This window comes from Artemia sp. Qi Xiang Cuo, chromosome 14 (assembly GCF_049724085.1).
Source record: "Artemia sp. Qi Xiang Cuo chromosome 14, ASM4972408v1, whole genome shotgun sequence".
NCBI lineage: Eukaryota > Metazoa > Arthropoda > Branchiopoda > Anostraca > Artemiidae > Artemia > Artemia sp. Qi Xiang Cuo.
Window position 1 is genome coordinate 24,584,473 of NC_142807.1, and position 23,596 is coordinate 24,608,068.

The 23,596-nt window shown below is 36.6% G+C and overlaps 1 protein-coding gene across 1 annotated transcript in view; it reads left to right on the top strand.

The window, feature by feature from the left end:
- The window catches only part of LOC148944293 (phospholipid-transporting ATPase ABCA3-like), a 233,259-nt gene that overhangs the window by 12,885 nt on the left and 196,778 nt on the right, over positions 1–23,596 (top strand). The window contains exons 3-4 of the mRNA XM_089100087.1: positions 929–1,050; positions 14,747–14,892. Coding sequence (XP_088956213.1) covers positions 929–1,050; positions 14,747–14,892 — 268 coding nt within the window. The remainder of the gene's footprint in view (positions 1–928; positions 1,051–14,746; positions 14,893–23,596) is intronic.

The following is a 23,596-nucleotide window of genomic DNA, read 5'->3' on the forward strand; positions in this document are numbered from 1 at the left end:
GGCTATATATTTGCACATTAGGGGGAGGGATAAAGCATAGAATATATTAAATACGTAACCTAACCTAACCTAGGTACCTTTCCTGTCCCCTCCCCCAAACCACAAAGAAAATCGTTTAAATATTATAACTATATTATTAACTCAACAGTATTTCACTTGAGTTAAATTATAACTACAGATATTATTGCCGCTAATTATTGGCTTTAATATGGGTAATTAGAAGCTGTTCTAGTCAGAAGACATTGTCAAAAACGTTTCTTAAGAGCTAGGCACACGTAGCTGATTTCGGGAACTGATTTCCAAATCAGCGCTGATTTTAAAAGAAATCGGCGTCTATTTGAGCTTGAAAAATTTTCTATTTTCGGTGCCGGTTTACAAAATCAGCGCCGATTTTCATCATGATCATCACAAAAAAATAGGGATACAAATAAATAGTCAGCCAGAGAAGTATGTGGTGAAAGACCCCGCTACTGAGTTGAGAATTAAACTGAGAACTAAGCTGAGACCAATCATGCAATTATTAATAAGCTCCAGTTGACTATTTGTGTCCATGATGTTTTGTTTTGAAAATCTTGCGCAATAAATTTTTTTTTACCGCTATCGTTTGTCCACTGATGCTGAAATCGGTTCCAAAATCAGCTACGTGTGTCCAGCCCTTTAGCGATAACAATATATTATACGTAGTATTTCCTCTACCAGGTTTGAAGCTATCTTGAATATGGAATCAACACCACTTATCTTGAACACCTAAGAATTAAAAGAACGAAAATTTTCAAGGTTACAATTATTCATTAGCCTTATTTTAAAAATGTTGTCCAAGAAATATTTATTTGTTAATATGCTGCTTCTTCTTACTGAGACAAACCTAACAACAGACACTCGCTTTGGTCGTATCTGTTTGATAATCACCGTATGTACTTCGTTTCAGAAATGACTTTGGCATACCTAACCCAGCTTTTAGATGGCCTTTTGCTTATTCACCAAACAATACCATAGTAACAGAGGTAATGAAAACCGTGGCAGAAAAGCTGAATCTACAAATAAATCGAGGTAATTTGACAAGAAATTCTCGTTTGCTAGTCTGTTACTTCTTTTCTTTTTTGCAACGTATGAACGAATTTTATTTACTATCAGCTGCTAGCTTTAAAGCAACTTTGGAAGTCTAAGTTACAAAAGCTTTATACACTGGAAGATCGAAACTACAAAGTTAAGAAGTGTCCCAAATCAATTGAGTTATTCCGCTCCATAGATAAACTGCAAAAACGAAGTTAAGTTAAAAGTGTTATTCTAGGAACTGTTAACGAATGATGCATTTGAGTGCCACATTTCCTTAGAACTCAAAATAAAAAAATAGACAAAAAAGAAAATGCCAATTTTCTTAAGAAAGACATTTAAAAAAAATCTCCTGCTTTTCATCCGTTGAGGTAATTAAACGTGGCTGAAGAATACTAAGCTCTGTCTTAAACTGTGTTTGGCCCTTTAATATCAAAAACTAAAAACTCCTTTAAACACTACTGAAACAAGTTGAACAAAACTAGGTCTAAACATAAAATTCACTGATCATGGAGGACAAAGAAGTGTTCATAAGGGCAGTCCCTTCCTCTTTTCCCTTGGAAATAAAGAGAAAATTAACTAATATGTCTTTTCCCATATAATTTTTCGAAGTTTAAATAACCGAATCCGCTTCTGAATTTTTTTTTCTTTTTTTGTATGTGTAGGTTATCTACAAGCTCATTGGTTTCATGATGTAACCAAGGTGTCTTCATGCTGTGGCTCATTTTTGAACAGATTGTGCATGTTTTATTCATATGTTTCATTAAAAAAAAAAAACAAGTTTTTTATTCTTTTAAAAAATAAAGTTGTGAGACAGAGTCAAACTTTAGCGTAAAGAGCGAGGCGTTGAGGAGGGGACAGTCCTTTCATATACGGAATAATTTCTGTTCGTTTTAAGTTTTAATGTCGCTCCTTACTTTCAGTTTAAAAAACTTGTTTTTTTTATTTAATTTTTGAACGTTTTTGAATAAATACAGGTTTTGATCTTGGCTCACCGTACATGAATAATTAAAACAAAATTTTCATATTAATTTACTTTTATTTAGTTAAATGGCTTTCTCGAAACTTGTTTAATTTTTTTTTCGAACGTTTTTATTAGTAATAAATATACGTAACTTACGAATTAACTTACGTAACGAACTTCTATATTCATATATTTTTAATTTGTTTATTAGGGGGTTCGCCCCCTAGTCAATACCTTGCTCTTAAGCGAAAGTTCGAATTTTGTTCCAATTCTTTAAAAATGACCGCTTAATCACAAAGGCCGTTAATTAGAATAAATAGCTCTTATGAAAGTACTAAAAAATCTTTGGCTTAAAGAGCAAGGTATTGACTACGGGGTGAAACCAATTATATATGTAATATTTTGTGTTCGTTTGAAGTTTCGATGTTGCTGCTATTGCAGTTGAAATACTTGTTTTTTAAATTAAATTTCTGATCTTTTTTTAAATTATGCTGGGAAGTCCGGCGTCCCCTTCATAGCAATGTCCCTTCCCCAATGAAAACTTCCTTCATGGAAAGATCCTCCCACATAACCCCCGACCCCCTCCCCCCCCACTAACAGGAAAAATCTCCCCTGAAAAGGTCTGTATACTTCCAAATAACCAATACTATATGTTAACATTGGGTAAAGTTCATAACTTTCAGCCCTCCCCCCGGGAATTTAGGGGGATTAAGTCATCCTAAGAGACATACTTATTATATTTTCGAACATGCTGAACAAAATGGCTATCTCAAAATTTTGATCAGGTGACTTTGGGAAAAAAATGAGCGTGGGAGGGGGCCTAGTTGCCCTCCATTTTTTTTGTCACTTCAAAAGGGCACTAGAACTTTTAATTTCCATTCCAATGAGCCCTCCCACGATATTCTACGACAACTGGGTCGATACGATCACCCCTAGAAAAAAAATAAATAAATAAACACGCACCCGTGATCTTTCTTCTGGCAAAAAATGCAAAATTGCACATTTTTGTAGATGGGAGCTTGAAACCTCTACAGTAGGGTTCTCTGATACGCTGAATATGATGGTGTGATTTTCATTAAGATTCTATAACTTTTAGGGGGTCTTTCCTCCTTTTTTCGAAAATCAGCCAAATTTTCTCAGGCACTTAACTTTTGATGGGTAGAATTAAACTTGATGAAACTTATGTATTTGAAATCAGCATTAAAATCTGATTCTTTTGATGTATCTATTTGTATCAAAATACCGTTTTCTAGAGTTTCGGTTACCATTGAGCCGGGTCGCTCCTTACTTACAGTTCGTTACCACGAACTGCTTGAAATAGTTCTTTGTCTGCCCAGCTTTTACTTTCTCTTAGTATTCCCAGCAGAGCTAAATGGATATTTTGTAGAAATGGCTATTGATTCTTAAGTACGGAAATAAATAAAAAAGTTTTTTTTCAACTAAAAATAAGGAGTAACATTAAACCTCAAAATGAAAGGAGATTATGGAGGAAGGGTTTGTCTCCTTCTCCCATACTTTTATCTTCATGCTAAAGTTCTTAGCAATCTTGAAAGGCTTCCTATTCTAATTAAATGGCCCATGTGTTTAAGGAGCCTTTATTAAAAAAAATGGGGACAAATAGTCAAACTCTAGTGTAAAGAGCAAGGTTTTGAGGAGGTGGGCAATCCCTCCATGTACGGAATAATTTCTGTTCGTTTTGAGTTTTTATGTTGCTCCTTAATTTCTTTTGGAAAAGCTTGTTTTTTTATATTTAGTTTCTAATCTTTTTTCAAATAATGGCGGTAAGTCTGGCTCACCCTCCATCGAAAATTCCCTCCCTTCATGGGAAAGTCCTCCGTGGAAAGTTACTCACACTTAAAATACCCCCCCCTGTCAAATTCATTCTGGAAAATTACATCCTCGCTGAAAATCCCCCCCCCCCCGCCTCGATAAAATTCCTGACAGGAGATTCGGCCTGAAAAATTCTCCTTCACATACTTTCACTTTTAAAAAGCCTTTAAGTTCCAATCATTTTCTGGTCACTCCGGAAATCCCCCCTTCCGTGGAAATTATTTCCCAAAAATCCAAACACGCTGAAAATTTCCCCCGGACTATTCCCCTTGAACATCTCCACATGCAAAATAGAGAAGGCAAAGAGAAATAATATAAATAAAAACAATTTTGTATAATAATTCTGTCAAAACACCAATCTAAAATTTCTCCTGGAAAGTTCACCCTCGGAAACGTCCCTCTACACAGAAAATTATCCACTTGGAAATTCAACCCAATCACAACCCACCCCCCGAAAAATGTCTATATACTTCCCAGTAACAAATACTATGTGTAAACAATGGGAAAGTTTTGCAACTTAAGACCTATCCCCAGGGCCTGGGGGGTATGGTGTCTCCAAAGGCATAGTTTTGAGACTGTGCAACTATACTGAAAAAGTGGCTCTCTCAAAATTTTTATCGGACGATTTGGAGTAAAAAGGGGAGTGAGGGGGGGGGGGGGCTAGTTCCCCTCCAATCTCTTTGGTCACTTAAAAAGGGTACTAGAACTTCTAATTTCCCTTCAAACGAGCCCTCTTGCGATGTTATAGGACTATTGGCTTGATAAAGTCACTTCTGGGAAAAAAAACAAAAAAAATAACACATATCCATGATCTTTCTTCTGATAAAAAAAAATACAAAATTCCACATTTTTACATTTAGAAGATTTAAACCTCAACAGGCAGATTCTCTGATACGCTGAATCCGATGGTGTTTCTCCGGCTCGTAGCGTTTTATTGGATTAATTAAAACAAACTTTCCGAAAAATAAGTTTTTCAAAGAAAAGTAAAGGCCATTTTAAACTTGTGCTCAGCAGATACAAATACCTTTTAAAATTCAAGCTCAAAACAACCAGAAATTACTATTAAAGAATAAATGAAACCCAAAACGAACAGAAATTAAATAAGCAATCATAGCAAAAACATACAACAAGTAATAATATAAACGAATAAATAGATCTTAAAGCGAGTAATGCTTAGATTGAATATGAATATCAAGCTAAAAATGAAAAAAAAATATATTCTCCTATTGAAGTAAAAATGAAACTTAAAACGAACAGAAAAAACAATCAATGCAAACAAACATACAATAGATATTAATGTAAATTAATAAATAAATCTTAAAACGAGTGAAACTTAAATTGAATATCCAAATCAAGCTTGAAACGAACAAAAATCACCACAAACAAGAGTTTGGGTATGACCTCCTTCTCTCACTGTAAAATTCTGAAACCTACCGCGTCATTGGCGCTTTACTGCAAACTATATGCGTCTTGAACAGTATTGGGAAGTATAAACAACATTGAATATTTAGTTTTTAAAAATTCCTTATTTCAAAATCAAACTTTAAAAAAAAAATCAAATATTCATCATAGTATCAAAACTGATATCAAAGTAACAACATCAAAGTGAAAAAATGGGTTTGTATCAACCTTGGAGTTTTTATTATCTGATGTTTGAACTATTTTTAACAAAATTGCTATCCCAAAATGTTTATTGGATGGGTTTGGGGAAAAAGGGCGTGGGGGGACCAAATTAAGCTTTGGTCTGTTTTAAATCTTTAACAGTGAACTAGAACTTTCTATTTTCAAACGAATGAGCCCTCTCTGTTTATACAATCATCCATTCTAAAAGACCCACATGTATCCCAAGAGTATAATTTACCCACCCGATCTCTGGGCCCTGGGGAGTGGGGTGTGTCGACCCGGACGTGATAATAACTGGTGATTGAAATATTTTTAACAAAATTGCCACCTGAAATTTTTATTGGATGGGTTTATCCATCCGATACGCCCAAAGGCGTTGAGGACGGGAGGGGCTAGTTGTCCTCTGATCTTTTTCACTCTGAGAAAATGAACTACAACTTTTAATTTCCACTCAAATGAACCCTTTCTGAAGTTTATACGAGCAATACTTACAACGCTTTCCCCGGCCCTGGGGGGGGGGCTGTGTTGACACAGGGGTTTTTCTTATCTGATCTTTGAACAAATTTTAACAAAATGGCCATACATAAAGGTTTTATTGTCATAATATCTTTGAACTATTTTTAACAAAATTAGAACATAAATTTTTTATCAGACGTACTTGGAAAAAAAGGGTATGGGGGGCCAGTTGATCTACGATTTATGTTGACTTTTAAAAAGGTCACTAGAACTCTCGATTTAAAATCGAATGAGCCCCCTTTGATGTTTATACGACGACCCCTTCTATATGAAGTGCCTCTGGGAAAAAAATAAATGGAGTGTGGGGGAGGCTAGCTGCTCTCCAATCACTTTTGACTCTTAAAAAGTGAATTACAACTTTCAATTTCCAATCAAATGAGCCCTCTAGGAATTTTATGCGAGCATCCCTTCCATAACAACCATATATGCCCCCAGGGCATACCTTACAACACCTACCCCCGGGCCCTGGGGGGGCTGTGTCGTCACCGGAGTTTTTTGTTATCAGAACTTTGCTCTATTTTTAACAAAATTGCTATCTCAAAATTTTTATCGGATGCATTTATGGTGTGGATGAGGGGGGGGCTACTTTCTCTCTGATCTATTTTGACTCTTAAAAAGTGAACAAGAACTTTCAAGGTCCAATAAATTGAGCCCTCTCCGAAGTTTATGCAATCATCCCTTCCTTAAGAACTATATATGCCTCTACAGTAATACTCATAACGCCTCCCTTCGGGCCCTGGCGGGTTGCGTCGACACAGGAATTTTTCTTATCTGACCTTCGAATTATTTTTAATGAAATGGCCATTATGAAAATTTTATCAGATAGGCTTGGGGAAAAAAGGGTGTGTGGCGGGGGGGGGGGGGGGCTAGTTGCCCTTGGATATCTTTTGACTCTTAAAAATTGAAATAGAAATTTAAATTTACAATCAAATGAGCCCCCTCTGAAGTTAAACGAGCATCCCTTTCATAAGAACCATAAACGCCCCCAGGACAACACTTACAACGCCTATCCCCCGGGCTCTGGGGTGTGTTTTTGATTTCTAATTTTTGAACAAATTCCGAAACACTGGCTATCTCAAAATTTGTAGGGGACGAGTTTGGGGAAAAAGAGCGTGGGGGGCTAGTTTAACTCTCTTGATGCTTAAAAAGTGAACTAGAGCTTTCAATGTCCCATCAAATGAGTCCTCTATGAAGTTTATACGAGCATCCCTTTCATAAGAACCATACATGCCCTTAAGGCATAACTTAGAAAGCCTTCCCCTGTACCCTGTGGGGTTCTATTGAAACCTGATTTTTTCTCATCCGACTTTTTTACTATTTCTAACAAAGCGTCTATCTCAAAATTTATCTGAGATGGCTTGGGGGATAGCTACGATTGGATCGCCTCTTACTATCAAAGAGTGTGCTAAAATTTATAATGTCGAACCATATGAGCCCTCTCTGGAATTACTAGGAGTATGCTTGTCATGTGACCAACATATGCCCCAGGGCATAACTTACAATGCCTGCCCCCGGACCCGGGGGGGGGGTTGTGACCCCACCTGAGTTTTTGTTATCTGACTTTTGAGAAATTTTTAACTTAATTTATTTATTTATTTATTGAAAAACCCTCAAATCAACATACAACAAAACGGAGCACTTAAAAGAAAAAAGAAAAAAAAAAGAAGACACAAACTATAACAAACTGAACCAACAAAGAAAACGAATCACTGATTCACTGAATAAGCAGATGGGACCATTCGTGTAGATTTCGGTGTATTTTTCTATTATGCTTCGCTATTCGTTTAGCGACGGCGACGTCAGTGTCTGCAACTTTAAAATTTTCAATTACATGCGAATTCCTATACCACGGAGGTAGACGAAGCAAATACTTCGTAAAACGAAAATACTTCGCTCTGATTATATTCTGGTCAGTTTTAGTGAGAAATTTCCAGAAGGGCGTGGCATATAAAATGTGAGGAAGAGCGATGGCGTTATACAAGCTTGCTAGAAGCAGCCGGTTGAATCGGAGTTTGCACGATACAACTGAAGCGTAAGACGAAGAAATTCGTCGTTTAAGCTGTTCGAGGAGAAGTTTTCGGGTGTGACGGATAGACGAACCTATGGGTAAACCTAGATAAATGAGGTGATCCACTGGCTGGACAGAGCTAGAACCAACGGCACTGGTAGGAACACAAAAATCAGTTTTCCAGTTGAATAGGACCATTTCCGATTTTGAAGAGTTGAACTGAAGTCCAACTTTAAGATATTCGGCTTCAAGGATTTCGAAGATATCAATTGCCCGCTGAAGGGTTCGGCTAAGATTCAGGATGTCGTCCGCGTAACATACCAAAGACAAGTTAGCAGATGACAGAATCAGTGAAGATGGAAATTGATCTTGTGCATCTAGGACATAGTTATTGAAAAGGTCGGGAGAGGTGGCTGCTCCTAGACGCGCTCCTTTCTTGACTGGAACTAGTTGGGTGCGCGGAATGGGGTTCAAACCCTTGTCAGGAGGTAGCTTCAGTCGGATCCGTAATCTAGAATACAGATTCCTGAGAGAACGAATGACAGCTAGATTCAGCCCACGATTAACGGCCTTCAAAAGTATAGTAGCATGGATTAGAGAGTCGAATGCACGTCTAATGTCGTGTCCTGCCAAAGAAAGGCTCTCTCCAGAAGATCCGGCATCTATCAAGACATTAGCAACGACTGTTAAGGCATCAGCACATCCAGTTCCTCGCTCGAAGCCGAACTGATGCGGAGGAGTGTAGCATATTTTTTCGAATTCCTGTATAAACAGTAACTCCAAGAGCTTTCACAGTGAAGTAGCTACAGTTATCGGACGGAATGCTGTACATTGAATTTCGGATTTTCCCTTTTTAGAAATGGGAGTCAGATGTCCGATGCAGAAAGTGGCAGGAACAATCTCTTGAGAGAAAATCATCTACTTAAGCAAAGAGAGATGTGCCGCGAGAAATTTACCTCCGTGTTTCAAGTGGATTAAACTGACTTCGTCAATGCCCGATGAGCCTTTCCATTTGAGTCTACAGATGGCATCTTCAACAGAGCGGGTTCTGACGATAAAATCTTCATCGGGATGAGAAGATAGAAACTGATCTAAGGCAGTCTCGTAAGATTGTTCGATGGAGGGTTCAGGAGGTGAGAACTCCGATTCGTAATAGGTATACCATTCATCTTCAGGGATGTCGGCTGGGGATGGTGAAGAAGATTTTTTTGCAGAACGAGAGAAAAACTTGATGATCATATTTCTATATTGTTTGGCACGGGCAGGATAATGATTGACTAGATTTTTCCGATGCCGAGCCAGGGCCTTAGAAAACTTTCGCTTCATGAAAATCCGTATGCTGTTCACAAGACCCATATTCGCACTTCCATACTTTTTCCATACTTAAAACCGAAATTTTGCTTGACTACATGAAATAACAAGAACTGGATTTGACGACCACCCGGGAATGATTCCTTTACGAATTCGTTGCAAAGGAACAGCTTGTTTTTCTGCGAAGCGGGGAGCATGGCAGATTTTTGCGCAATATATATCTAGACAAATCGAAACCTCTTTTTAAGGTAACTGGAGTGACATCTGAAGGAAATGAAATGGGACGCTGATTTTAGTCAGGACTGAATCTACCGACTCGATGAATAAGGTTTGATCAATTTTTGACCAGATACGATGGTGTCGAGGTGCTGAAGGAGCAAGTGGTGTGGTTTGGTGATCAGAAGATGGCATACCGACAGAGCAAGTTATGGGAAGATGATCAGACAACTGAAAATCAAAAACCAACCTATACTATATCCACTCGGAAATCTGACGATACTACAATGTGGTCCAGGTTGGAAGTTCGCGAGGAAGTGTGAACATACGTAAAATCGGACGATTTATCCAAAACACACAAGAAATCACTAAATAAGCCCTTAATCAGTGTTGTACGCGGTGAAGCTTGAAAATTCGGCTCGGACAGATTACAATTAAAGTCACCGGCTATAATGCAAGGTCAGCTCGACACTTAGGTCGGACCTAAGTGTCGAATTTTGTCTATACATGAACCTAGTTTTTCACAAGGTAGCGCAAACGCTCAGACTAGTCATTATTGTAGTCTGTGGGAAGATACACACTTATACAAACAGAACAATCAACTCTCACAGCTAGTCATTTGCTTCGAAGATACTAGAACGGAGAGCTGATTTCACAAACGTAATAAGTCCACCCGATGGTTGGCCTCTATTGTTCAGCTGTCTAGCGGGTACACAATAAGTTGTCATATCCTCAAACTCAATTATATTCAGACCATGTTTAGTAACAAAGTATTCCTGGAGACAAATCACACTAAACTCAGAACGGAGGCTTTCCAGAACCGGAAGTTTATTAATAAAAGAGCCGTTTATATTCCACGATGAAAGTTAGTGACGAGGTTATTAGTTCGACGGTTTACGGTTTTTCGGGCACTTCACACTATGGCAAGTATAACCCTGCTTCTTGCAAACAACGCAAAAGGCTCCACAAAAGAGTTAGTGACAAGGTCATTAGTTTGAGGGTTTGCGGTTTTTTGGGCACTTCACACTATAGCAAATATGACCCTGCTTCTTGCAACCAACGCAAAAGGCTGCCTTCTGACACGGGGTATCGGACGTAGATTTGTGATCAGCGGAGCCGCATTTGAAACATAATGAACCGTTCTTACAATCTGCGGCTAGGTGACCGATTGCGTGGCAATTAAAGCAGCGCCGAGGCAAGAACATGAACTCTTTGACTGGGAGGCGTTCATATCCGATTTTCACTGAGACTTTGAGAAAAGTATCGAGGTCATTTCGTGTCGGAAAGTAGACTTTGAATGTTTGAGACTTGCCACACTGTAGGGTTTTATTGCACTTGGGGATTAGCTGTTTAAGAGACTGCTCGTCTAGATCCTCCGGCACTCGCAAGATCGCAGCTAAAAAAGAAGGTTCCTTGAGGGAGATGTTGAGCGACGGTTTCGCACGTTTAGCCGCATCCACTATCTGGCTCGCGGTTTGCTTGGAACGACCCACGAGTTTCCATTCGGTATTAGAGCGGCGTAACTCGGTTATATCGCCGTCTGGACATGGGCACAGTTTGTAGATAAATGCTTTGCGTTCGCTTGGGCATTTTAAGTTTTTTGGAGGGTCTTTGAGTGTCACAGAGTAAAGGGGCCTCGGGGGTGCGGTTAGGGACGATTGAGATTTATCTGGCAGGGTGAGATAATGCCTATCTCAAAATGTTTATTGGATGCATTTTGGGAAAAATGGGCTTTGGGGAGCTAATTGCCCTCCAATATCTTTTGACTTGAAAAAACTTAACTAGAACTTTCAATTTCCAATCAAATGAGCCATCTCTGAATTTTTTACGAGCATCCCTTCAATAAGAACCATATATTCCCCAAGGGCATAACTTAAAACACCTGCCCTCGGGTCCTGGGGGGGGGCTGGTTTGACCCCTGAGTTTTCATTATATGGTCTTTGAACTATTTTTAAAAAACGGCTACCTCAAATTTCTTAGTAGATAAGCTTCCGGAGAAAAGGACGGTGAGGGGTGGGGGGGCTAGCTCGATCAAAAATCTTTTGAATAGTAAAGAGTTAACTCGAACTTACAGTGTCCAATCAAATAAGCCTATTTTGAAGTTTGTATGATCATCCTTTCCATAAGAAAAATATATGCCCCCAGGGCATAACTTACAACGCCTGCCCCCGGGCCCTGGTGGGTTGTGTCAACACCGGAATTTTTATTATATTATCTTTGAACTATTTTTAACAAAATAGCTATCTCAAAATTTTTATTGGATACAATTGGGAAAAAAGGGTTTGGGGGGGGGGGAAGCTGGGTAGCCTCTAATATCTTTTGACGCTTAAAAAGTGAACTATAACTTTAAATTTACAATAAAATAAGCCCTCTCTGAAGTTTAGACGAACATTCCTTCCATAATAACCATATATGCCCCCAGGGCATAACTTATAACCTTTGCACCTGAAGACTGTGGGGGGAGTGTCCTGTTCAAACATATAATTTCCAGAACTTTCAACTACATTGAACACAATGTCTATACCAAAATTTGGATTGGATGTGTTTGGGGAAATGGTGAGTGTGGAAGGGGTGTCAGTTCAGTTGCCAGAGAATCACTTTTGACTATTAAAAAGGGAACTAGCCATTTGAATTTCCAATCGAATGAGCCCTTTCTGAAGTTTCTACGACAACGTTGTCTATACAAAACCTTATATGCCCCAGGTCATGACTTACAACTCATGCCATGTGGATTGAGGAGGATTGGTAATCCTCAAAGACCTAATTTCCAGATTTTAAAACTACGTTTTATAAAATGGCAATCTCGAAATTTTGATTGGATGTGTTTAGGGAAAAGGTGGGCTTTGGGGGGGGGGGGGCCTAGTTGCCTTCAAATCACTTTCGACTATTGAAAAGGGCACTAGCCCTTTGAATTTCCAATCGAATGAGCCCTTTTTGAAGTTTCTACGTCAACGCCTTCTATAAAAACCGTATTTAGCCCCCAGGGCATAACTTAAACCCTTGCCTTGAGGGTTGTGGGGGAGTGTCCTCCTCAAAAACTTATTTTGTATTAGGAAATTAACAATGCTAAAGAAACTGGCAATATCATAAGTTAGGTAGGATGTGTTTAGGGAACTAGGGGGCATCGGGGGGGGGGGGGCTCTTTTGCGGTTAAAACCTTTACACTACCAAAAAGGGCCCTAGCCCTTTGAATTTCTAATCGAATGAGCCTTTTTTGAAGTTTCCACGACAACGCCTTCTATGAAAACCTTATTTGCCCCCAGGGCATAACTTAAAACCCTTGCCTTGAGGGTTGCGGGGGAGTGTCCTTCTCAAAAACATGTATTTCTATCTAGAAATCAACTACGCTGAACAAAATGGCTATCCCAAAATTTTGATTGGATGTGTATTGGGGAATTATGGGCGTGGGGGGGCTAGTTGCCCTCCAATCACTTTCGACTATTAAAAAGGGCACTATTCTTTTGAATTTCCAATCGAATGAGCCCTTTTTGAAGTTTCTATGACAACGCCTTCTATAAAAAACCTTATATGCCCCCAGGGCATAACTTAAAATCCTTGCCCTGAGGGTTGTGGGGGAGTGTCCTCGTCAAAAACATATTTTCTATCCGGAAATTAACTATGCTGAACAAAATGGCTATCTCAAAACTTTGATTGGATGTGTTTGGGGAAATGATGGGCGGGGGGGGGGGGGCTAGTTGCCCTCCAAAAACTTTCAACAATTCAAAAGGGTACAAGCCCTTTGACATTACGAACGACTTTGCCTGTTTTTAAGTTTATACGACAACGCATTATATAAAAACCTTGTATGCTCCCAGGGCATAACTTAAAACCCTTGCCCCGAGGGTTGTGGGGGAGTATCCTGCTCAAAAATATATTTTCTATCTGGAAATCAACTACGCTGAACAAAATGGCTATCTAAAAGTTTTTAGTGAGTGGGTTGATGGGAATATTTGTCCTGGGGGGGGGGGGCTAGTTTGCCTCCTATCACTTTTGACTATTAAAACGGGCACTAGAACTCTCGATTTTCAATCGAATGAGCCCCCTTTAAATTTTCTACGACGATCCCTTCCATATGAAGGGCCTCTGGGAAAAAAATAATCTTAATAAATAAATAATAAAACATTGGAGCCGTATGGCCTTTACTGTGCCTCTGATAACACTAGACTAAATGAATCTTATATGTTTGAAATCAGCATAATAAGGAGATCCTTTTGAAGAATCTAGCGATATCAAAATTCCGTTTCTTCTTAGAGTTTTGGTTACTGTTGAGCCATATCCACAGTTCGTTAACACGAACTGTTTGATCAAACTTACGTACGAAGTAATTAGAGAGCAAAGAATAAGATAACCATTCAGATACAGTCACGGCGCTATGTTTTTATTGAGATAAATACCCTTGTCCATTAGCTTAGGTTAGAATTGAAATTAGAATAGAAAATAGCCTCATACGAGGGGATTTTGGAAACATCCTATCCCTAGAAGCAACTTCTATAACAGCGGGGGATGCGGAATTGGCTAGGCTAACTTGTATAGAAAATAAGACGCATGAAATTTATTTTTCGTGTATTTTTTTCTAAAAATAACTAACTTCAAACACATATTCCAAATTAGAGGCGCCGACAAGTAAGCAACAAGATAAGGCACTCAGTGTGCCAAAGAAAATTGAAGAAAAATTTAGGATGTGCACTTTTACATGAACAACTTGAGAAATTCTGGTCTAATATGAAAAATTCAATACGTGAATTCAATTTCCATTTGATGAAGATTGTATTTATTTATTTCTACTGTGAAAATTATATATATATATATATATATATATATATATATATATATATATATATATATATATATATATATATATATATATATATATATATATATATATATATATATATATATATATATATATATATATATATATATATATATATATATATATATATATATATATATATATATATATATATATACGGCATTAGTTTTGAAACTGCCCTGGAAAGTGCCGAAAAGCTCTAGAACTTTTACAGAAGCCTTACATTGTATATGCTTGATTTACGCCGAATGGCTATAACCAAAATGTGTCTGGAAAACTTCTTAACTGAAATATCTCCTCCAGTCTCTTGAAAGGAGATTCAACTTGACTTTATTTAATTTGTTTTAGAAAAGTGGTTGAATTCCAAAGCAAGCTATTGGCCTCTATTAACTTATTTCAATTTTGCTTTCAGAATACGGATTCGCTAACGAGGATGAGATGGTAGCGCATATTTTAGATAACTACAATGAAATTGGTGACTTGTCTACTGATTTTCTCGGTGGAGTGGCTTTTACCAACCCTTTTCCAGATCCAGATAGCTTCCCAGAGGAAATCAATGTAATACATTTCAACATTTGTCTAAAAGCTAGAAAAATCCGGCTTTTTGCCCCCTTCCTCTGCTGTTGCACCGGGTCCTGAGCTTAGATGCTTATAGATGCCCAAATAATAATATATAAAGAGTTTATATTTTTAATTATTTGCGTTATTTAATGGCTACGAACTGAACTTTTTTATAGGCGATCCTCTCCAAATCAAGGTTTTACCCATCTCCTGGCTACACCGTCAAGCCAAACACGCCACTTGGAATCCTGCCCAAATGGACATTTATTACAATGTGTTCTTCAATAAATTGTCATATTTCAAAATAGTTCGGGTACTTAAAATTAAAATGAAAAAGTGTAAAATCTTCATTTTGAACAAATAGCATAAATCTTAAGACCTTTAGTCTCAAATTTATATGTTGCGTAAGCAAAGAATAGGAAAGAGCAATCAATCAAAACAGAGTCAGGATGTATTTACTGTCCTTGTATTGACCTTGAGTACTATCTGTCAAAATGGAAAAAAAAATTCGCGTCGGAGAACCTTAATAACAATAGTCTCAAGGATGGGCTGGTATATCAATAAAACTGAAATATGATAGAACCAAGTGTGGAAATATAATAATTTACATGTTTTTTCCTTAACTCGCGGTCTTAAAAAAGGGCTTATGCATAAAAACAAACAGAAAAAAAATACAGTAATAAATAAATCCAAGCATCAGGAATATGAATCTTATGTTTCTTTTAAACTCAAGCTTCTAAAACACAACGGGTCCAAAGAAGGTACAGTTCCAAAATACCGTGATCCAAAATCGAAAGACGTTAGGTCCAATCATTTAGAATTCTGGCGAAAAAGGCACATGTTTTAGATTCATTACGGAGGAGGATGACTCTTTACACTGTCAGCATCCTTTGTTTTTGGCTGTTGTTTTCAAGAAAGTGCCTTGTTTGACAGGTTAAATCTATAACGATAAGAAATAAATAAAATTTGACAAACACAATCAAAATTAGAATAGGCAAAATAAATTCAGTGGGCAAAGGTTCCTTGATAACTCTCCAAATCCTTTCAGAGGCGTAAGAAAGTCAGTGAACTCGTACTTGACCTCTATATTCAATAATTAATATTAAATTTAATATAATGCTGAAGGCTCTTTTTTCTTGTTGCTGTACTAGCCGTTTGACCTTGAGTTCCAATACACCATGATTGGAGCCAATGTATTCTTTGAATGATTATTTTCTCATATGTCTTCAGTTATTTTTAACGCATATACTTTGCATATCAGCAACTCGTACCTGACCCATATATTCATTAATTAACACGAAAGAAATTGGGAATTTTTATTCCTCCAGGTCAAAAAAAGGGTTACATTTAACCTAAAGATTGCATAAATAAAGCCTTCGAGAGGTCTCCAAAGCTCCAAAGCTAAAGCAAACGCCCTTGAGGCAAATCTCATTTATGTTTGATCTTGACTTTCATTTTCCCTCCAAAATTGCTCTCCTTCCCCCGCAAGAAGTTCAAAACATGATTTGAAGTTGAATTTCCTGATTTGTATATCAACCTATAAATTTTTGTGACATTTTCTTTTTTTTGCATTTTCAAGACATAGAAGGACTTCAAGACTTGATTTTTTCCTTACTTAGATTTTTTTTCAAGACTTGGAAGTTTAGTTAGGCTAGGTAATTTTCAAGACTTGGTTAGAAATAACCCACTGGTTAGAAATAATTATAATGAAATAACCGGTTTTATAATCAACAAGTTAAGTCTAATCGAACACGATCAGACATGATGAATCCTAATTAAGAACCATTAGCCATGCTCGGGTGCAGCAAAAAAGGCATATGAAGATTTCAAAAGTTACATTTAACAAGAGAACATTTTTTTTTAAGAAAAGAATGCTATTCCATTTGGATATCACTGACTTACATTTTTCGGTACTGTTGCGCTTAATGGTACACACGAAAGAAGTCAAGTTTGCTTAATGCTAAAAAAAAAATAGGATGAATATATAATAGTTTAGAAACAAATTTGGGCTATATATTTGCACATAAGGGGGGTGGAGGTAAAAGAGAAAGAGAAAGAAAGATTTATTTAAAAAAAAACATATCAACAAAAAATTATTACTTCCTCCCCTAAAAAGCAAAGCTTGTCCGTGGGAAAGGTAGAGAAAACAAGATCCTTAAAACAATGAACACTTGGGCACCAATACCACTAATACCATCACACTAAACAATAAATACAAAATAATATCATATATTATACTTCCTCTGGGAACATCATATCAACAAAACCCCCACAATCAATCAATCAATCAAAACTCATATTCAGCAAAAAACAGTTCCTTAATGATTTTTCTAAAAATATTGGGGTCACCAATAGTCTTAATATCACTATTCAAACTATTCCATTTCCGTGTACCTCTATAAAAAACAGAAAAACATGAACGGGAAGATATACCTCTAGGTACACAGAAGTCCGCGCTACCCCGTGTATCATGAGAATGAACAGTAGCCCTAATGGACAATAAATCATCAAAACAACGAGGCTGAACATCCTGCTGCAGTCCAAAAATAAACCACAATACATAAAACTCACGAAGGCCTGCAGCTGGCAAATTTTTAAAGTTGGGTAAATTTCTCGAACAGACATACGTGGAGACATACCGGCTAAAATTCTTACGGCATGATTTTGTAGAACTCTTATTGGTTTTAGGATAAAAGATAAAGTAGAGAGCCAAATACTCGAACAATAAAGTATATACAGGTGTATTAAAGAAAAATAAAGATGGCGAAGGACAGACTTGGGAAAACAATGTTGAAGTTTCTTCATTATACCGAGATTTCTTGCCAAAATTTTGCTAGTTAAAGTTACATGTTCCTTAAAAGATAGAGTTTCATCTATTACAATCCCAAGGTATTTAAGAGACGCAGTCCGTTTTATAAAGCCATTGGGCATATCTAATTCCTTGATCCATGGGTAAAAGTTTGATGATCGCGAGAAAATAATAAAGTTAGACTTAGTCATGTTAATCCTTAATTTATTTACCCTCAGCCATTTTATAATTCTATTAGCTGATTCCTTCATGGAAATCTGCAGGGCTCCGCTGTCTTAGCTATGTCATCAGCAAAGCATGTGCCATGTCTTAGTTGTGTCATCAGCAAAAAGCGAAACTGTTTTATTAGTCGGGTTTACCGTTAGTTCATTTATTCTATAGCAAAAAAATTATTCAGACAATTTGGTAAATCATTAATAAATATCAAGAATAATATAGGACCAAGAACTGATCCTTGCGGAACACCTACTTCAATATGCTTTTTTTCGGAAGAAGAATCATTTAGTTGGACATACTGATAACGATTACTTAAAAAACTTCTTAAAAAATTTAATGATTTACCCCTCAAACCATACACCTCACACTTCTTAAGTAGAAGTTCATGATCCACAGTGTCGAAAGCTTTCATCAGATCTAAAAATATAGCACCTATTTGAAAGCCTTTATCTAATACCTCACTAATAATAGTTGTCAAATAAATCATCGCCTGTTCCGTTGTCCTTTTTCTACGGAACCCAAATTATGTCTCTACCAGTAACTTATGATCCTCCAAAAAAATCGTCACTCTAATACTAAAACACTTCTCTAAAACACGGGAAATGATGGGTAAAACAAATATCGGTCTATAGTTTCCTGGGTCGTTTTGAATACCACCCTTATGAATTGGGGTTACATGGGCAACTTTAAAACAGTCTGGGAATTTTCCTTCACGAATACACTCATTAATTAACCCACATAAAACTTCAGCTATAACAGGAAAAATACATTTAAGTGTTTTTAGAGTAATATGATCGCTACCAGATGAACTACTGCGCATCCCATAAATATTTTTTTTAATTTCATCATCTGTTGGAAATCTAAGGTGAAGAGATGAATCGGTCTGGTCCCTCAGTAAGGACTCGAATGTTGGATCACCACTATCAGGTACAACTGACATATCTAAATTTAGACCAATATTTGAAAAGTAACTCTGAAATTCATTGTATATGTCCTTTTCAGAATTCAAAGTCTTTCCCATTACACTAACTAATTCATTAGGTACGCTATTTATTTTTAATACAATCACTTCTTTTATTAGTCCCCAGGTTTTCTTAGGGCATCCTTCGACCTCCTTAAACTTTTTCTCAAAATATTTCTTTTTTTCATTTCTTAAAATTGTATTCAACCTATTTCGATAAATTTTATGTAATTGCTTATTTTCTTGCATCGGGTTAATTATTTGAGCTGTAAAAAATTTATCTCGTACATTTATTTGGTTCAAAATTACAGAACTAATCCAAGGTTTTTTACTTGAGTGTTTTCTATTAAACAGTTTCAATGTGACTATTTGAAGTACAAACTCTACAACTTTTCATAAAATAAAGCAAACTTTGAATTTGCGTCCTGAACTGCGCCTAGAACATCATACCAATTCACCTTTTCTACATCATTTTGAAGTTTCATCATCGCATTTTTACTGATCACTGGAATGCTTGATTTTTTGCCTTTAACCACCTTCGTTACAGTTCTAAAGCTAGCTGAAACTCCAAAGTGGTCAGATACATCGTTGATAAGGACCCTGGGAAGACTCAAGGGCACATTAGAAAGGAAGTTATCCAGAAGCTTAACTGATTCCCGTAATTCTTGTGGGGATATTTTTACTAGATAAACCCATTGCATAAACTTCTATTAATAAATTCAGTGCTAGCAGATGACAGATCTATAAGGTTAATATTATAATCTCCGATAGTAGGAAATGGCATAGAGTTAATAGAAAGTTTCAATAATTTTTCTTTAAATAGGTTCCTAGAGTCTTGGAGTAGTCTCTGTGGAGGTCTATATACTACAACAATGCAAAAATTCAAATTCTCTCTAGTTATATGTAAAACAAAACACTCGCAAACTTTCTCCCTATATATTGTATGATCTTCTCTTATTGAAACCTTATAATCAGCCTGATTTCAAGCTGCTAGGTCTGTAATACTCTCGATTTCTAACACATAAATTATAACCAGGGATATGTAGCAATTGCGATTTATTATCATTTAACCAGTTTCAGTTAAAGCGATCATCTGAAGGACATTAGTATTTATTAATTTCGATAAAAAATTATGCGCAGAATTCAATCCCTGACAATTCAAATGAAAAATGTTAAGGCCAAAATGGCCCCTAACACCATACAAGGATAGTGCCCCTTCTTTAAAAATATACCTTGATGGTTCATTTGTGAAAATCTCAGTAGCATTAATATCTAAATTTCTATTTATTCTTTCATTAAACTGGCTGGAAAAATCAACCTTTCGATTTTCAAGTTGCGGGCCATTGCTGTTCCCAGGAGGTGATATGATATCTCTAAGCATAATCAATAAAAGTTAATGTATGTAACGGTAGAGGGTGGCGGTGGCGACAAAAAATCATTATCTACTAAACATATATCTAGACCTAGATAAATACAAAAAAATAACAAAATATATTCCGTCAAAGCGGACATAAAAAACAAAAATTAAACAAAACAAATAAACAAACCGGTCGATATGTACACGCATATCAACTCCCAAAATAAAATTCAGTGGGCTTAATATGGCTCACAACTTCATTTATAAGCAAACCAAAATTTACTAACCTTCATAATTAATAACTTTTAATATATTCTCTAAAAATAAATTATTTCCAAACACTATAAATAACTAGCTCAAACCTCTATGTACATTTTTAACGCTTTGAATCATTCAACCTTTTCAACATTACCTGCAGATTTAATAGAAAGAACCGGCGGTAGCACGGGTGGTATCCAGCATTCAACACCTCTTTCCATCAAATATGTTCTTTCACCACCAAGTCCTTTCTAATTTGGTGCACCTTTCTACTAACATCATCACTAATAAAAACTGGTTTTCCAAACTGCAAGTCTTTTCCTCTTAATTTATTTTTATTTTTCATTATGCCGTATCGGTCCTTATAATCAGTAACTTTGATTTTGATAAAGTCACTCGCTTCATGTACCACTGAAAATGGAGGAATATTCTTGACTTCCATTTCTAATCCCTCATTCAGCACTCTTTTAAGGGTATTTTTTTCATCTGACAATGAATCAGTCCTCACATTCCAAAACAGTATGTTGTTTTTTCTTTCCATATGCTGCAACACAAGAGAGTGATTTTTTAATTATGTAAATTGTGCAAATAAATCATTAAAGAGTTTATCCTGACTTTCCATCTTGGACTTCAAACTATCTACCCGATTATTTGTTTCTCTTACATCAGCTTCCACACTCCTGCATCATTCTCCCAATTCACGAACAGTCTTGTGTATATTTTGCACATCAGTCTTCACACTATGAAGAGACTCTCTAATTTCTTTTAAGTCTGATTTTAAATTTTCCAACAGCTCCAAAATTTTTACGATATTTTCTGCATTTTTTCTCACATTTCTGTCGTAAGCATTTACCACTCGAATTCTGAATAGAATCTTACGGCGAAGGCCTTTTCTTCTCTCTTAGAGTTTTTGAGGTTGCTGTTAGGCTTTCATTTGATTTATCACCACTCTCATTACCACCCTCAGTTTTTACTGTCTTATCATTTCTCTTTCTCCCCATTCTAATGGACGATTACGGCAAAATAAATTTCCAAAAAAAGGCAATCTTCAATCAATATATGCCACACGGTTCAAAAGTTCCTTATATTTTCATATTTGCTGTGACGTTTGGTTATTATTTACTCGTTCATTTCACTGACCACTACTAACCCACTTCATTAACTATATTAACGGAATGATTGCATAGCCACAATCTTCAAAATAAAGGTAAAGTTTTTTGAAGGTCATTCGTTACTTGTGTAATCATATAATAGCTTAACATATTTCTTTCATTCCACGCAAAAGTCAATAGGCTCAGGTTTATCACAGGTAAACAAGTTATCCGTGAGATGTAATTTATGACGTGTAAACAGTTAATCCGTGAAATGTACTTTTTATTCAAGATGTTAACTGTCCAAAGACTGAATGAAGACTAAAGCATAGCATATAATAAATACGTAACCAAACCTAACCTAGGTACCTTTCCCCCCTAATCCTCAAAAAACAACAGTTTAAATATTGTAAATTTATTGAGAAACCACGTTCTTCGATCAATTTAGATAGCAGTTACCCGCTTTACGGGTTTCCATGACTGCATTCCTTCGACAGGCTATAGCGCTGTGTACTACTAAGCGCTGCAATTGTACCCATTTTTTAATATAATAATTAAAAAAACTTTTTCCACAAAATAAGTTTTTCAAAGAAAAGTAAAGAACTTCACTAAACGAAAATTGAGCAAAAATAAAATCAAATAATCTACCTAACGTGTAACTACCACAAATTAGCATCGATAATCAAATGAAACCCAAAACGAACAGAAATACAAAAAATAACGGAATCAAACCAGAAACGACCAGAAAATAGCATAAATTGGGCTGAAAGCCCATATCCCTTCTCAAGGACAGAAAAAAATTTGCACTTTACTGAAAAAAAGTATAAATGTTTTTACTTTTATAACTTTAATAAATCAAATAATATTAACATTTTGATTACTAAATACCAGTATCTGTATATTAAACTGACAATGCACATTCATTTGTATTTAATTCAGTAAAGTGCAAATTATGTTTCTGGCCTTTTATGTCTAGGCCTTTCAATACCCAGTCGAATGAGGCTTTTTTGAGTTCCTACGAAAACGCTTTCTTATAAACACTTTATTTGCCCCCAGGGCATAAATTACAATTCTTACCGTAAGGGCTGTGATGTTGATTGTGACCATCTTAGACCTAATTTCTAGAGCTTTCAACTACGCTTAACAAAGTGGCTATATCAAAATTTTGATTGGATGTGTCTGGGAAAATGGTGCGCGTGAGAAGGGCGTTAGTATTTCTCCAATCACTTTCAACTATTAAAAAAGGAACTAGCCCTTTCGATTTCCAATCAAATGAGCCCTTTTGAAGTTTCTAGGACAGCACTTTAAAAAAAACCTTATATGCCCCCTGGGAATAACTTACAACCCTCAACCTGAGGGCTGGGGGGGGGTTGTCAGCCTCAAAGACCTAATTTCCAGAACTTTCTACTACGTTGAACGAAATGGCTATCTGAAAATTTGGATTGCATGTGCTTGGGTAAAGGTGGGCGTGAGAGGGGGGTTGGTTGCCTCAAATCACTTTCGACTATTTAAAAGGGCACTATCCCTTTGAATTTACAATCAAAAGAGCCCTTTTTCAAGTTTCTACGACAAAGATTTCAATAAAAACCTTATATGCCCCCAGGGCATAACTTATAACCCTTGCCCTCAAGAGTGTGGGGGGAGTGTCCTGCTCAAAGGTGTAATTTCCTGAACTTTAAACTGCATGGAACAAACTGGCTATCTAAAGATTTTGATTGGATATATTATGGGAAATTTTGGGCGTGGAAGGGGTGTTAGTTGCCTTCCAGTCATTTTTGACTATTAAAAAGGACACTAACCATTTCAATTTCCAATCGATTGAGCCTTTTTCGAAGTTTCTAAGACAACACATTCTATAAAAACCTTATATGCCCCCAGGACATAACTTACTTCACTTGTCCTGAGGGCTGTGGGGGAGTGTCCTCCTCAAAAACGTAGTTTCTATCTAGAAATCCACAACACTGAACAAAATGGCTATCTAAAAATTTTGATTGAATGTGTTCGGGGAA